This window comes from Mustela putorius, unplaced genomic scaffold, assembly GCF_011764305.1.
Source record: "Mustela putorius furo isolate JIRA1106 unplaced genomic scaffold, ASM1176430v1.1 tig00003836_pilon_pilon_pilon, whole genome shotgun sequence".
Taxonomy (NCBI): Eukaryota; Metazoa; Chordata; class Mammalia; order Carnivora; family Mustelidae; genus Mustela; species Mustela putorius.
Window position 1 is genome coordinate 38047314 of NW_025421989.1, and position 17872 is coordinate 38065185.

General features: G+C 41.0%; 1 protein-coding gene across 1 annotated transcript in view; it reads left to right on the forward strand.

Annotated features, from left to right (window-relative positions):
- Positions 1–17872, forward strand: part of LOC101673386 (amine oxidase [flavin-containing] A) — a 68406-nt gene that overhangs the window by 13283 nt on the left and 37251 nt on the right. Inside the window, exons 2-3 of the mRNA XM_004754926.3 lie at positions 6035–6129; positions 16754–16891. Coding sequence (XP_004754983.2) covers positions 6035–6129; positions 16754–16891 — 233 coding nt within the window. The remainder of the gene's footprint in view (positions 1–6034; positions 6130–16753; positions 16892–17872) is intronic.

Here is a 17872-nt window from a genome sequence, read left to right on the forward strand (position 1 = left end):
CTGGGGAGATAGCAAGTGTCCTGCTTGAGACGTATTGAGCTGGAGATGCCTCTGTGACCCACCTTGCTTGGGGACTTCATTCTAGTGCAGGTGCCATAAACGCTTTGTGTCTGGTTCCAGGTGGCACTTGGGGGGAAGAAGAAAAATAAAACAGGCTGACAGGGACAGAGTGTGACAGAAGAGGAAAACACCTGCCTGTATTGAAAGTGTGTTCCCCAGACACTTGTCACGAGGAATGGGCTCTGTCTCAAGGTTTGTTCTTGTGAAGGAGTGGAAAAGACACCAGATCATCTGTTGTGGAAGCAACACCAGAAATTGAACTGGAAAGGGTAGCACGAGTCAAATGGACGAATTGCTTCTTTTCTGTCAAATAAAGTAATAATGCAGGTCCTTGAGGAAGGACAGTGAAGGGAAGGGCCCTCAGCGAGCTAGAGGAGGTGGGGCTTAGTGTGAGGCCAGGTTCCACAGTAACCGATTTCTATCCCAGGAAGCTGAGGACCATTTCTTGGAAGGCTTCATTGCAGGTATGATTAATTCCATTGCCAGGTGCACCGCGTGGGTGAGATCATTGCCTGAACCGTTTCTGTGGGGAGGTTAGGCACAGCCGGACATTGGGAGGCAGTGCAGAGTCTGCTGGAACGTCATTTCCAAGGGCAGTGGCTTTAAGAAGCTGGAGCTTGGTCTGAGGTTGCCATAGCAGCACCGCTGCTGCCTGCCTCCTCTGGGCCCTCCTGGCCCAATAACCAGCAGTAATTAATTAATTAATTAATTAGATAAAAAATAAAACTAAGGAAAGTATAGTATAGTATCTCAGAACGAGCACAATTTTTCAGTATTGTTGTATAAACAAAACAAAACAGTTGCCTGAACTCTCAGACGACGTGTGTTTTTATTTTTTTTTAAGATTTTATTTATTTATTTGACAGACGGAGATCACAAGTAGGCAGAGAGGCAGCCAGAGAGAGAAAGGAGGAAGCAGGCTCCCTGCTGAGCAGAGAGCCCCGATGCGATGTGGGGTTCCATCCCAGGACCCTGAGATCATGACCCAAGCCGGAGGCAGAGGCTTTAACCCACTGAGCCACCCAGGCGCCCTGGTGTGTGTTTTTAAAAGCAGCCTGGCTTTTTTTTTTCTTAAACTTATCTAATACGTCCTTTCACCTGTTTTATTTTGGTTTATCTGAAACCCAAATGATAGAAGAAATATTGGGAGAGGAACTGTATTGTTTTAAACTCCTCGTTCCTATTTAAGCTACTTAATGGCAGAATGATTCAAGATTTGCTTGTGCCCTGCTCCTCTGATTTTCCTGCTTTTCAGATTTTTTTTGCATTTTAAAAGTGATCAGATCCTGATTTACACAGTAAGCCTTGATCAAACTCTTTGTGACATGACTTTTCCAGGCTCTTAACCCTCATAGAAAACCACAGGACGTTTGAGAGTCCTGGGCTCTTTCCCTCCTAAGGAGTTTGCTTTGCCATGATTTGGGAGAGGAACAGCTCTAGGTGCATGTGCAATGAATGGTAGATTCTACCAGTACCCACTTAGACCTCTCCCCTCCAAATGGAGGTTCTCTGTGGGAGAACCAGAGACTTTAGACACAAGGACACTTGTATCTCATACACCTGCTGATTTAATACACACTCTCCCCTCCCTGACTCTATCCCTCTCCACACAGATCTGAGGCCGAGAGTTTATACCTCTAACAGTGTGTGGGGGAGCCGGCTTCTACCAGCTGGGGAGGCCTCTTTCCAATTCCACATTCGGTGATACCGTGTGGGTAGCTTGAAATAAGTAGTTTGAAATCAGACATCATGGGAATGTCTATACACCACAGAAACCCCAGTGGTACAAATCAGGTGTCCTCTCCCTCCCCACAGCCCAGAGATGGTTGTTAACCATTTAGCAGCACACCACTATAACAAACCCTTTCCTTATTTTGGCAGGGGAAGGGTGATGGTGCCTACCAGGAGGGTTGGGTGGGGGGCAGGTCTCTTCTATCACTCAGGCTTCCATGTGGCAATGAAATGATGGAAAAATGAATGAAATGAGGAGCTATGGCATTCAGTGCTCTTAGCTTTGGCTGATCTATTTTTCTTTGGAAAAAGATGAACCTTAAATCTATATGAGATTTATTCTGTTCATAACAAATATGAAAATTAAAGAATTTGAGTATAAAATCTTTTTATGGAAGGAATTAGTCATGGAGAGGAAAGGTCCAGCATAAGGAATATAGTCTATGGTATTGTAATAGCGTTGTATGGTGACAGATGGTAGCTACCCTTGTGGGGAGCCCTATATTTCAATTAAAAAATAATAAAATCCATTTTGCAATAGCTACATTGTATTTGGTGACTTGCCTTCAGACGTAAAAGCCTTTTCTTTTCTAAAAATTTTACCCCATTTACAAAAAAAAAAAAAAAAGCTAAGTAAATATTTTGAAAGTTAAAGGCAGAAGCCTTTAAGCTAATCTGTGGAGTTGACAATTGAGATATGACATTTTTCTGTGAATGATTATTGAGTTTTGTGGTGATGGGGGAAGTGATACATAGTGATACACAGAGTAAGAACAAAATAGGAGTTAAGGAATATCCAAGACTTTGACCTTGAAGCAGGCGTCAGTTTCATTCAAATCAACAGCCACAGTTATAATAGTAGAAAAACTTCCTGGACTGTAAGTATTTGCCTGTGCCTTATTTTCGACTTACTGAATTATCTATTCAAAATTAATTATTATTATTCAGAAACAAGTTTTTGGGCCCCTGGGTGGCTCAGTCGGTTAAGCACCTAACTTGATTTTGGCTCAGGTCATGGTCTCAGGGTTTTGAGAGATTTTCTCTCCTTCTCCCTCTGCTCCAACTCCTCATATGTGCGCACATTCTTTCTCTCTCAAATAAATATATCTTTAAATAACTTTTTTTTTAAATGGCCCTAGCTTTTATTTCCATATTCAGTATTTTCTAATCTTTTAATTATTGTGGAAGTTCCTTATCTTGTTCACAATAAACACACAAACTGAAACCTTGGAACCCCATTTATTCAGTGTTGTAGAAGAAATATTTTTTCTAGATAGTTTACATCTTCCCTCTTCAAATTCCTAGACGTTTTTAAAGATTTTATTTATTTGAGAGAGAGAGAGAGAGAGAGCGAGCACACATGAGACACTGAGCGTGGAGCCCTACACGGGTGCCATCTCACAACCCCAAGATCGTGATCCGAGCTGAAATCAGGAGTTGGATGCCCAACGAACTGAGCCACCTAGCCACCCCCAAGATCTTTTTTAAAAGCATTTTTTTTTCTGAAATCCTTTTAAAATGTTTTAAATATTCTCTTTATTTCTTAACTAAGAGTTGAATCTTTCCTTGCTGAGATAGGCCCAATCATTTTCTTGGAATGCAGAAACAACCCTTGTGGTCAGCTTTTTAATTTTGTTTATATCCAAAAATGACTTTTTTCCTGGTGTGGTCATTGTCCCAACTCAGCTCGTCCCGCTCCCCCCATCCCCTCCAGAATCCCCAGTGGTGCTTATTCTTTATTGGCACTGAACACCACTTGCCAAACTCGTTTAGAGTTACACATTAAATTTGATTTTGCTCAGGCTCCAAGTGAGGGTGTGAGAAGTAAAACCATTCACTTTTCTGGAGACTTTGTTGTGGTCATTTTGGGTGCTTGGCTTTCTCATCTGGAATATGGGGACAATGAAATCAACTCCCAGGGATGGTAACAGGCAAGGCACATGAACCTGATCTGTATATGTAACCCCAAACCAGCTGCTAGGCTGCCTTAGGTGCCAGGAGCCGGACGCTGTGGGACCCACAGCTGCTGGAGGTCAGAGCCATCTCAGCTTCTTTGTAGGCAGCGTGCAGAGGGCGACTTTCTCCTCCTTTAGAGGAGGAGCTACCAACCGATGAATTCTAGTAAACCCTTGGCTTTATTTTTCTAATTTGTTTATAGTTTGATTAAGACGAACTGGGAAGAAAGGAACCTTTTTGTATCTGAGTTTCTCTGCTTTTAAATATAGAGTGGTACTTTGACATTAGAAGATCTGTGCATCAATAGACGTTTAATATCAACTTCATCCTTTTTTTAAATGACCCTCAGCAGAAGAAGCCTTTGGCTCTGTCCCCGAGAACACATTGCACCAAGGTTTGCAGACATTGGTTTGAATTTATTTAAATGTCACAGGATGGATGCTTTCTTTATGAGCAGATTCCAAAGATTTGTTGCATACCTAAATCTTTCATGAATGTCGGCAGTGTAATGTTACATTGTACTTGAAGGGGTCAAAACTACATACAAGTATTAGCAGATAGCAGTGCTCGATATTATGGTTTAGCCTCCCCACATTCTAGATCTTCTAAACCCAGATTATCCTTGATTCTGTATATGGACAAAATGCTGTGTCGGTCTGGGTCCTCTGAGAGCAGACGTCAAGACATGTATGAGATTGATTATGGGAAAAGCCTGCAACGGATAAAGAGGGGGAAGAGAACAGGAACGGGCAAGTCGTTAAAAAACAAACAAGAAAACAAAAACAAATACCAGGGTAGTCCTGTAGGATTTCCTACAATCTGGCTTTTCTTGATTGCATCGCAGTAGTACTATTTAAACATGTTCCTCTGCCCTAAAGTAGAAGATCTAGAAGCTTGATCACATTAGAATTTAGTATTTGCCCCTTGTCTCCCTCCCCTTCTTTCCTTCTTAATGACTTCATAGATGCTGGTGTGTTGTTCCATCAGGAGGCAGATAATATCTGGTTATCTCTCTTTTTTGTGTGATGTTGGCAGATGTTGATGCTTATTACACTAGGTCCATCAGTTGATTAGGCATTGCAGCATGCTGATGTTCTAATTTTATTTGTCTTCACTGATTAGCTAGCATGCTTTTAGGTGCAGAACCTCCCTTTGTTAGCTGTTTGGTTGCTTTGCAGTTCACTGCAAGTAGGAGAGGTAGGATGAATGCCAGATGCTTTTCTTTTCCTTTAGGCATTTCCAAACTGGTGAGGTGGTTCCTTATCCTTCTCCAAAGATCCAGGGAGAGTTTTTTTTTTTTAATTGGTTTAGTATTATTAGGAATTTATGGATTTCAGCCACCGCAGTTATTTTGTATTTTTTCCCCTGCCCTATCTCCCCCCTGCAGTTGTTAATTTGATTTGATACTTAGATTGTTCCATCTTTGGCCAGTTGGAGTCCCTATCGGTAGGTTCCTAACCCTTTTGTCACAATAATAATGTTAATCTGCAACATTTCCCTTTTTGGTATTACTGTATTAGGTTTTAAATCCATCTTTTATGACGGTTTTTATTTAGATGTGAAAAACCCATTCTCAGCTTTGAGCCAACGAATAGTGTGATGCATGATTCCTACCTTAGGTAACTTTGAATCTGGTGGGAAAAACAAGCCCTAGCAAGCATATAATTCAGATAGAATTCATAAGATGTGATTATAAGGGTTTTGTTCTGTTAAGTAGGCTCTGCAGTCAATGTGGAGTCCAACGTGGGGCTTGAACTCACAACCTTGAAGTCAAGACCTGAGCTGAAGTCAAGGGTCAGACGCTTACCTGACTGAGCCACCCAGGCGGCCCTACAAGGGGTTTTTAAGTTGAGAAAAGCACAGATATATTGAGGGCTGTTGTAGCCAGGGGAAGTTTCCAAGAAAACAAACTCTTCTGTTTATGCAATCAGGTTTTCTGGAAGAAGGGCACAATAAGGGTTGATTTAGGGGTTTAGCACATTCTCTTAAATAGGATTTCATTATCACCAAAAATACATATATTTTAAAAACAATTACATTTTGTCAACCAACCTTATAAGAGATGATAAAATTATGATAATGTAATATAGGCAACATTATCAAATTGGTGGCTCAATCGATCACAGTATGGCCAGACTTTATTAGAAAGATAGCAAAATGAAGGGTTACGTATGATGCCCTGCTTTCATTTTATGTATAGGTCTGCCTAACTCCTGGCTGTCTCACGTTTGGGTCTTAATATGTTCCTTGATTTCGTTTTTGTTTTTCTTTTTGTTTTTCCTTTTAGGATTGTCTGCTGCCAAACTCTTAGCTGAACATGACGTTAACGTTTTGGTTTTAGAAGCACGGGACAGAGTTGGAGGGAGAACATACACTGTGAGGGTAAGTGATTACACTTACATGTAATATCTCACTCACACTGGGGGGGGCACTGGAAGTCCCAGAGCTCAAGGTGATCTCAGGGTTTCATGTAGTGAAGCCATTTATCCTCCAGAGCCCTAAACTTCTCCAGCAAATATGGGTCCATGCTTTTCAACAAGCACTTGCTGAGAGTGACAGCCTCTGACCTTCAGTAGCTTGTAGTCTCAGGATGAAAACAAATGTGAACAAATAACTTCAGTGCACTTTCATAATTTCCACACTTGGAGACCTAAATCTCAGATGGGGTTACAGTTTGGCTGGACTTGAAGTGACTATACGCCCACAACACGTGTACATGAGTGCACACACACACGCAGAGTATAGGATCCTTGTTTGTTTATCCAAGAATACGCAGCTTAAAAGATGTGTGCCCCAGGAAGCAACAGCAAATATAGCATGTTTTTGTGCCACCTTGTCCTTGGTCCTTGTTCCCTAAAAGGACTGCGGCTGCCAGAGACACTCTTCGCTCGGGTAAGGCCCACTAGACATGACGAGGAAGCTCAGTTCTTTCCATACTTGGGCTAATGTCACCATTCTAGAAAAATGCCTGCTAACTATGGTTTACTGTTATTCAAGGACACAGTGGCGGGTGGTCAAGCAGGGGGCCAACATGGGGTGGGGAAGAGAGGGCCAAACATGGAAGTTTGGGGAGCACACAGCTTTAACGGGGGCCATGGCTGAGGAGCCAGAGAGAAGCAGCAGAGTTGGAGCAATGCCGTGCAAATCCGTGGAGGAAAGAGGAAGGGAGGCTGCACCAAGCCAGACACCAAGGGCATTTGACATAGGATGAGGGCTGCAAAGAGGCTCTTGTGTTTGGCATTTAGGTCATGAATGAGAACCTTTTCTAGAGCACACAAATAGACTGTTTTACAGGCGGGAGACCGACAGGACAAAACCAGACAGTTGCAATGACTGGCAAGAGACAAAGGATTTATCTAATTAGAAGAGGTATCAGACTTACAGCAGAATGGCTTAGGCGGTGCTCATTACAAGGGCTTGAGCAATACAAACATTCGGTTACTTTGCGTGAGAAGAAGTCTGGAGGCAGGGAGTCCGAGCTGCTGCAGGCGCTGGGCTTCATTGTCAGGGCTTTCTGCTCTTCATGTCTTTCCTGCTCAGCCGTTCTTTGCATGTTGGCTTATTGCCTGATGGTAACCAGATGGCTGCTGCGACTCTAGGCATCGAGCCCTCGTTTAAGACAGGAAGGAGCATGAAGAGGCAGTCCCAGTTTTCCGTTTAAGTTTGTATTTAACCTCCAGTTAGTTACCAAGCCGTGTACTCTTCGTTTCCGGTGCACAATGCAGTGATTCGACCCTTCCATACGACACCCGGTGCTCATCCGGGCAAGTGCCCTCCTGCATTCCCAGCCCCTGCTCCACCCATCCCCCTGCCCCCTCCCCTCTGGTGACCATCTGTTTGTTCTCTAGAGTTAAGAGTCTGGTTCTTGGTGAGGCATCCTCAGTTTTATCTGCAACCAAGCTTTTCCTTTACGAGAAGAACCTGGCGGGCATTCTCCAGTCCCCTTGGCCAGAGTTGGGGCACACAGCTACCCTTAGCCACTAGGGAGCCTGAGAAAGCAAGTGTTTAACATTTCCAGGCTGCATCGTATGTAGAAGCAGGTGTGGTGGGCAAGGCCATATGAATGGATATGGAAGGGCCAACCAACATCGGAACTAGCATATTGTACTAGCTCTTCCAGTCATACCACACCATGTTCCCCCTGGCATTTGCTTCCTACCTTTTTAGATGTACAAGGATGTACCATGAGTCCATTTTCACTCGGCTCAGCTCTGAGAGTGCTCCCCAGCCTTGCTACTCAAAGTGTGGTCCATGGCCCAGCAGCCTCAGAGTCCCCCAGGAACATGATAGAAATACAGAGTCTCAGGCCCTGTCCCAGACCCACTGAATCCAAATCTACATTTCAACAGGGTCCTTGGGGGCTGCTACAGATGTGTTGCCCTGTTTGCTTGCTGGCTTGAAATTAATGTAAATCCGGATTAATTGTATTGGGAGAATTTCTGAGTGCTTCCTCGGACGTAGTCCACTGGGAGCCTGGTGGTCTGGAAGCCAGGACCCTGGGATTCAGGCCCTTGCACTGCCTGACATACTATCTTAGCTTGGGTAAGTGCTGTTAGCGCTTTACATTTGTTTGCCCATCTGGGCAGTGAAGATACAATCGAAATGTACTCGAAGCTCCTTTGCAGCTTAAAGTTCTAGTTGAAGACGTGTGTTAGAGTGCAAAAGAAGGATTGCGTATCCTGTGTGTCTGACCTTGTTGGATACAATTCTGTCATTTTCTGAAAATTATTCCTTCACTTTGGTGATAGTTATTAAGTTGTTCCTTAGCCCCACGTTTCTTATCTCTAAAACCGTTTGGTTATTAAATAGGAGCATCAGTCATGTTGCAGATTCTCAGTTAAGAATAGGTTTCTTGATATAAGGGAAATGAGAATTCCAACATGCCTCTCCCCAGCTGCTTTATTGCCCCAGGCTTATTTTTCACATGGCATCATTTATACATGTCAGCCCCATACAGGAACTCTTGTGTATTGACCATGATATTGTAACTCCTTAGGTATATGAGGAAGGTACTTGGAAATGCACTTTTCAGTGCTTACAGACTAGGACTTGACATTTATAAGATTACAGTTGAGTAAAAGGAGAAAAAAGAACTTTGCAAAAAAGGGACAGAAAGCTGAAAACTGTAAGAAACTGAATCGCATATTGTTAGAATTGCTTCTGAGAGCATAGTCAATTAGGATAATTTGGGGTGGAGATGCACTAAGAGTTACTCTGGATCTTTAAGCACTGAAATGTTAAATTTGGTATTACACTTGGCAGCTGTTCAGAGAGATCTCCTATGAGTTCAGAACTTCCCAATTTTTCAGGGCACCTGGCTGGCTCAGTTGACAGAGCATGTGATGCTTGATCACAGGGTCATGAGTTCAAGCCCCATGTTCAGTGTGGAGCCTATCTAAAGTAAATTAAAAAAAAAAACTTGCCAATTTTTTCTTAGTATGGTTCATTTATCATTCTTCAGGTCCAATTTTACAAAGTCAAAATGCCTGTGGGGCTATTGCAGGGCTGGTGTATTTGTTTCCTAATATAGTTGCATGTTTGTGGCCTCTTCAGAGGCTGAGAAATAAGATCAAAATCAAGACCTTCAAGATGGAGACACAATATAGCAGAATATGGTATTAGAGTTCCAATATGTTCATGCTGAACCTGATGCACCTGCTTTAGAATCTTTCACCTTTGTAAAGAAACATCTGTAAAAGAAAACAAACGAAGACAAAGAAAACAAACTAAACCAGAAGCAGACTAAGTACAGAGAATTAACTGGTGGTTGCCAAGAGGGAGATACTTGTGGGGGGGGGCGGTGGACAAAATACTTAAAGGGATTAAGAGGTACAAATTTCCAGTTATAAAATAAAAAGTCACTTGAAAGGGTTGAAAAGTACACACTAGGGGTGCCTGGGTGGCTCGGTCATTAGGCGTCTGCCTGTGGCTCAGGTCAGGGTCCCAGGGTCCTGGGATTGAGTCCTGCATCCGCCTCCCTGCTCAGCAGGAAGCCGGCTTCTCTCTCTCCCACTCCCCCTGCTTGTGTTCCCTCTCTCACTGTGTCTCCGTCAAATAAATAAATCTTTAAAAAAAAAAAAAAAAGGAAAATACAGCCTAGGGAGTATAGTCGGTAATGTTATAATAATTCGTGTGGTAAAAATAAGAAATATTCTGTAAAATGCCTCACCCTTTTTACTACTTAGGGTTTTTTGCTTTAAAGATAGTGTCAATATTCTAAAGACATTATGTGTGGAAATTCCCATGAGTCCTCTTGCTGTCTTTGTCAAAGCCTAGAAATTTATTGGAGTACTGATGCCAGTTCTGTTTTATATTTTAGAAGGGTGCTGGAGAAGGTTTAGAGACAGTACCAAGGCTTAGTGAAAGAGAAGGTGAGGATTATATAAGGGACAGGTGAAAGAAGTGAAAGGCACACCTCATTTCTGATATTAGGGCAGAATGGGAAGCCCTGATTAACGCTCCCCATGGCAATAAGCACAATGCTGAATAAAATATACATTGCTGCCTTGACATGGAAATCAGAAATTTGCAGATCTCCTGGAGGTTGAACAGACATCTCAGATTTCATGTACCCAACCTGAGTTTCTGCTGTTCTCCGTTAAGACTGCCATTCCAGTAGCCTTCCCGGTATCAAAGGATAGCAACTCCAAAGACCTCAAGCATCACACTCAATACTCTCAGGCTCCAAATTCATTCTGTTGGCTCAGCCTTCAAAATACCACCAGAATTCAACACTCTGTACCACTTCCATGGCTACCGCCTGGGGGGAGCCACCAATATCTCTGGCCAGATTGCTGTGATGGCCTCCTGAAACTGACTACCCTGCTTTACCCTCGCCTCCTAGAATCTACTCTTAGTACAGCAGCCAGAGTGAGCCTTTCAGACCTAAGTCAGATCTTGGCACGTCTCTGCTCAAAAGCTTCCAGAGGCTTTCCTTCTCAGAGGCAAAGCTGATGTCCTTACAATGCCCTGTAAAGCTTTCTGTGACCTGCCTCCAATAACCTGTCTAACCTCATCTCCAGTTCTCTTTTCCTTTTTTTTTTTAAGGGAAGAAGGGACAAAGGGAGAGAGAGGGAAAGAGAATCCCAAGAAGGCTCCACATCAGTACAGAGCCCAGTGTGGGGTTTGCTCTCACAACCCTGACATCATGACCTGAGCGGAAATCAAGAGTCAGACACTTAACCAAATGAGCCACCCAGGTGCCCCTTCAGTTCTCTTTTCCTTGCTCACTCTGTTTTAGCCATACTGGTCTCCTATTTCTTGAACACAGTAGACTCCCTCTGCCTTAAGAGTTTGCACTGGCTGTATTTTCTTTGTTTGTTTTAGAGTAGACATTTAATAAGCATTTGCATGTTATTTGATTGGTCTGTAGGTTTTATTTGATTATTATGTTCAGTTAGCATATAGTACATCAAAACTTTTTGTTGTAGTGTTCAGCAATTCATTAGTTACATATAACACCCAGTGCTTATCCCAACATGTGCCTTCCTTAATACCTATCACCTGGTTACCCCATCCCTCCACCCCCTTCCTTTCTGAAACCCTCAGTTTGTTTCCCAGAGTCCTTAGTTTGTCATGGTTCATCTCCCTCTCTGATTTCTCCCCCTTTAGTTTTCCCTCCCTTCCCTGTGGTCCTCCATGCTATTCCTTATGTTCTACATTTGAGTGAAACCATATGATAATTGTCTTTCTCTGCTTTACTTATTTCACTTAGCATAATCCCCTCCAGTTCCATTCATGTCAGTGCAAAAGTTGGGTATTCATCCTTTCTGATGGCTGAGTAATATTCCATTGTATATGTGGACCACATCTTCTTTATCCATCCATCGGTTGAAGGACATCTTGGCTCCTTCCACAGTTTGGCTATTGTGGACTTTGCTGCTGTGAGCATTGGGGTGCATGTGCCCCTTCTTTTCACTACATCTATATATTTGGGGTAAATACCTGGTAGTGCAATTGTGGGGTCATAGGGTTGCTCTATTGAACCTCTGTACTGTTTCTCAGAGTGGCTGCAACATCTTGCATTCCCACCGACAGTGTAAAAGGGCTACCCTTTCTCCACATCCTCACCAACACTTGTTTTTCCCGTCTTGTTAATTTCTGCCAGGAATGCTTTTCTCCTGGCATGTGGACAATCTCTTCATTTCCTTCAAGTCTTTATGCAAATATTACCTCTTCAAGGAGGCTGACATATCCATTGTATGTTGAATTGCAATCTTTCCTTTTCTCCTCTGCTGTTTTAGACCCCTTGTCCTACTGTAATTTTTTTGTTTTTCATTGTTCTTATCAACTTCTCAGATACTTAGTTATTATGTTTGGGGTTTATTCCCAATGGGTCTCTTCCCATTGAATGTAGGTTCCTTTAGAGCAGGGATCTTTGTTTTGTGTACTGATGTAACAGAAGCTCCTTGAAGAGTACGTGGCATCTTGTAGGAAAGCACAGTCTATTTGTTGAATAAACAAATGAATCCCCAAAGCAAAAATAGACTCAAATCCTTTCCATCCAGGCCTCAAATCATTTACAGAGGAAATGTTCCAAAGAAAATAAGTAACTCATAGTTAAAAATGAAAAAGCACACTAGGAAAAGAGGCACCAAAAAAGGACAAGCATGAAAAAAAAAGATCCAGAAAGATTTTGTAACAGTCATATAATGCAAAGAGTAAAAAATTATAGTTAAGCATATTTTTGTTTTATTTTTAAATTTTTAAATTAATTTATTTTTTAATCTTTGGTTTTTCTGTTCAGCATGTTTTAAAGAAAAGAAGTGGTTTTAAAACTAGGATCAGGTAAAGAAACTAAAAAATGATCTGGTAAATTTTTAAAAAATTCTGGAAATGAAAATATACTAATTAAAATGAAAAAATTTAGCAGGCAGATTTAACAGTATATTAGACACAGCTAAAGAAAGTGAATGAACTGCTAGATCTAGAAAAACTGCCTAGCATGAAATTCTGAAGCAAAGATTAGAAAATATGTTTTCAAGGGTGGCAAGCAGCTAAAACGTGAAAGATAGAGTTATGATGGTATAAAAAAATACTAGCTGATATTCCCAGCATTGTTGGAACACAAGACAAAACCTGTCAGGTCCAATGCATGATAAAGGAAACGAAATTCTCACCCAGGGACAGAGAAGCTGCAGTATACCAAATAAAAGAGATCTCATAAGCAATTATTTTTTAAAGAGCAAAAAAGGCAAATCATACATACTCTTAAAAAATCAACAATTAAATTTATGAGTGACCCTTGGACAACAAAAACAGATGCCAGATGATATCTTTTTTTTTTTAAGATTTTATTTATTTATTTGACAGACAGAGATCACAAGTAGGCAGAGAGGGAGGCAGGGAAGCAGACTCCCTGCTGAGTGGAGAGCCTGATGCATGGCTTGATCCCTGGACCCTGAGATCATGCCCTGAATACAGAGGCTTTAACCCACTGAGCCACCCAGGCACCCTTCCAGAAGATATCTTTAATGTTCTGAGACAGTGAGAAAGAGGAACTAAACTGAATTCATTACCTGCTTGAAAAAATCTTTTTGCCAGACTGACAAAAACAAAGGCTTTAGGACCCAAACTGGAAGAGATGATAAAGAAAAATGTATTTCAAGTAGAAGGAAAAAGATTACAAATAAAAGGTCTGAGATTCAAGAGGGGACAGTGAGCAAAGATATTGGTAAATATTTAAATATAATTCGGCAACATCAAAACAATAAAACAAAGTAGTGTCAGATTTGTTTCGAGACAAATCTGAACTAAAGTACTTTTATAGCTTATGGGTTGGAAAAAGGGTGATCACAGTTGAAGCATGAAGGTTTTCGTAGTTTTCAGTAGGAAGATAATCCACTGATAAACTTTAGACTATATTAAGTGTGCGTGTTAATATTGCTAGGAAAAAGTCTGAAATAGGCCTAACTTCCAAACAAGTACAAGAAAAAAATTTAAAAAGAAAAAAGAAGAAACCCCTCATTCCAAAAGAAGAAAAGAAATCTGGGGAAAAACTATTTGAATAGGCATAATAAAATAAGAAGTAAGTTAAAGCACTTAAAAAGGAATAATATATGTAAATTCTAAGTTTGTCAAAGGAAAACAATCGTCAGACTACAAACTCTAACTGAAAGATAGAAAAAGAGATAGACAAATACTAATCTAAGCTGTTATAGCTATATTAATATCAGACGAAGTAAACTTTGAACAAAAAAGTCATTGAAAAAAAAAGTCATTGAAATAAGTATCAGTACATAATGAAAAAAGACAGAAAATCAAACGGTTCTGAACTTTTAAACAGTGAATAATGTGGCCTCAAAATATAAAGCAAAAATTAACAGGAATCAAAGATAAATGCCCAATGGAGTAGGGGATTTTTTACATAATTTCCAAACAGAAGAAGTCTGAGCACAATTAAGCTCATTCTGATGGACATGTATAAGTCATGCATATCATTTTATGGACTATATTTTTTTCAAGCAAATATGAAAATCTTTGAAAATTGGTCATGTGCTAGGTCATAACATGAGTCTCAATAATTGTCATAGAAACCACATTTTTTGACCACAGTGCACTTATGACAAAAAGATAACTTAAAAAAAAAAATCCCAGCTGTAGAAGTTAAAATCCAGCAAAGTTTTTAGAAACACAAGTCTAAAGAGAAATTATAATGGAAACATGAAAATACTTAAGACTGCACATTGAAATATTTAAAATAAAGCTGTGTATGTAGTTAGGGCAATATTTAGAGGATGATTTATAGCCTAAATTCTTCTACTGGGAAAGAAAAAAAGGCTCAGTATGAATGAAAAAAGCACGTGAGGAGTTAGAAAATTAAGAATATAATCTAAAAGGGGGAAATAGCATAAATCCATGTTATAGAAAATAAATATTCAATGAAGAGGATCAATGAGACAAAGGTTGATTCTTTGAAGAAACTAAAAATAGAGAAGTGTTTGGTAAGATTTTTCAAGAAAAAAAAAAGGGACATCTCAAATAAACAATAAAAGGGATGAAAATGTAGATATAACCAGTGATTCAGTAAAGAATAAATGAAAAAAGGATGTTATTAACTTTAAACCAATAGTTTTGAAACATACACAAAATGTATAAGGAAAAATATGTTTACCAAAATTAACTGATTTAAAAAGAAATAGAAAATATGGGTCATGGTTTAGCCTCAAAGTAAATCGCATCTCATAGTTTAAGATTTTTCAACAATGGAAACAGCAAGCCTAGATAGCTCTAGAATTATATTCCACCCAATGTTTAAAGAATAAATAATTCTATGTATATACAAACACTTCCAAAGACTAGAAGAAAGTATGATCACTAATTTGTGAGATTAGCAATACTCTAACACAAAGGGGAGACTAGGGTTGTACAAGAATCTCAATTTCACTCATGAACTTGGCTACAGAAATCCTAAACAAAATGTTAGCAAAGCATATCCTGCGATAGAAAGATAATATCAGGTTGTGTTTTGCCAGGAAGACAAGTTGAATGATACTAGACAATCACTTTTCTGGAAATAACACTTAGGCGAATCACCCCAGCCCTCCTACTAAATGCAAAGAGATTGGACAAATTGCGTTTTATACACACGAATCTTCAAAGCATCAGAGAGCTAAGAATGTAGTGAAGAATCACTGCACTGTAATCAGGAAGGTTTGGCCTACTTTTCCCCTGGAAGGTGGGGAGGGGGAGGGGGAGTTTACTGACCACTGAAGAAGCAAGTGAGAGGCTGAGAAGGACTTGCAAAAATCATCCAAAGCTAGAGCAACTGAGGGTCAAGTCCAGAGCCCACCAGACTGTGTGCAAATGGAGGGAGGCATTGGTACAGCTCTCACGCTTTGGGTTGGCCTGTGTCCTTGGGATGAGCTGTAAGAAGACTGGAGTGTGTGTGCATTTCAGCCTGGCTTCAAATCGTATCAGGCCCAGGAAATGCAATAAAGTTATCTCATATTATAAGGGCCCCTAGGTGTTGGGCAGAAGCAGACAGAGATCCTCTCTGAGAAAGATATCCTCCTAGGATTCGAGTTAGTTTGTATTTTTTCAAATTCAATGAGTGGCACTCAGTAGAGATTAATCAGGCAAACAAGGAGGAAAGGCAACATGGATGAGAACGGATATAGACAACAAAATAGAAGCAGACCCAAAAGAAGTTATTACAAAAACACGGAGATGTAAGTCACCAATATTCAGTCTATTGATTAAATTACCGGGAAATGTGTTCATAAAAAAGCTGGAGAAAATGTAGAACTGCACAAAAGAGGGGAAAGTAAATTTCGGTTTATGAAGGAAGGTTTGTGTATTTATAAAATGATTTGTTAGGTCTAATATGAATCTTTTTATAGCTTTGTGTACCTTTTCCTGTAATATATTCTTCCCAGCTAGTGTTTTATTTTATTTTTTATGTTTTTAAAGATTTATTTATTTGACAGAGAGAGAGAGAGTGCATGAACGGGGTGCAGGGGAAAGGCAAAGGAAGACTCCCTGATGCGGGGCTCGATCCTAGAACCCTGGGATCACGACCTGAGCTGAAGGCAGACACTTAACTGACTGAGCCACCCAGGTGCCCCCTGCCCCCTGCTAATATTTTAAAATAAGATCAAGAGCCCATCAGTGTGGGCTGATTTAAAACTTCTGTTGGAAATCAGAGAATTAGGCCTACAGCAACAGCCCCAAAGAAAACATACAGAAAAACCTAAATGCTTTGAAAAGGATCTAGAGCAGCAGAATGTACTACAGCATTTTTTATTTGTGATACGTGTCATTGTCGGATCGGCCTCCCCAGTAACTATACAAATGGGATTGCTTTGTGATGAGTGTCATACCGGGTTGTTCCTGGTCCTTGGGCAGAGGAGAAAGGGTTGCCGTTTTCAGTTGCACTCTCTAAGAGCAAAGCAAGGCATATGTGAGTTGTAAATAATAATTGTTTTTGTCTTTAAATAAGACATTGAAGGTTTTTTTTCCCCCCGAGTTTTAACTGAAATCTTCTGGCCGCTTTTTCTTTCTACAGAATGAACATGTCAATTACGTAGATGTTGGTGGGGCTTATGTGGGACCAACCCAGAACAGAATCTTACGTTTATCCAAGGAGCTGGGTCTAGAAACTTACAAAGTGAACGTAAATGAACGTCTTGTACAATATGTCAAGGTAAGTCTGACATTTTACTCAACTGACCAGTAGGAGAGCACTGTATTTGGGAAAGTATTTGTTTTTGTTTTTAGTTGTTTTTTTCTCAAAGCCATTCTACCAGTAGGCTGTCAGCTCTACAGTAGTATTCTGTGTTTTCTTTTCTTTTTTCTTTTTAAAAAATCCTTGTGGACTCTGGGAAACACTGCCGGCATCAGCTTGGCTCTCCTCCACTTCACCCACTGTAGCCCTTGAATTGTCCACCCTCACCCCAGTCCAACTGGAGTAGGGGTAAGAGGCTCTCAGCTTTTTTTTCCTCTTTACCCTTTATGGAGAGTGGGGGATGGGGAGATGAGGGGAGCGGGAGTCATCTGTGGTGGAAACACGTGCGTGTGCGCGCGCACACACACACACACACACACACACACACAGTGCCCTGGGCAGCCCCCCAGGCACCTATGAGGCAATTCTAAGGCCCCAAGGAACACAGTAGTCTGAGGCCATTTCTTAAGACCAAACAGGTTATTCATTCTCATTCTTACCTGACATTTCTTTGCACAATTGGATAATTTCCTCTGTGTCACACCTTGACTCTTGGGAAGTCTAGCTGGGTTGTGCAGTTTCGTACTGTTGAAATGAGATTATTTAAACTCTGCTGACATCCACACAGGAAACGGCAGCTGTTGCCAGTGTTATTCTTTCTTACTGAAGCCCAGCATGGAGCAGCTGGAGTCTGGAGATGTGCCTTGAGAGGTCACAAGTTCTCTGATCTGCCATGGCAGTTTACTCATTCTTTATTGTTTTATATATACATTTATGTGTTTATTGCAGAAAGTGAGAGAGCACAGCGGGGAGTGGGAAGAGGGAGAGGGAGAGGGAGAGACTCCTTTTATTTTGTATTAAGTTAGCCACTGTATAGTACATAATTAGTGGTAGAGTCACTTCTCAACAGCTCCCCCCGCTCCCCAGGCAGTCAGGCTCCACACCTGCGGGGACTTCTGA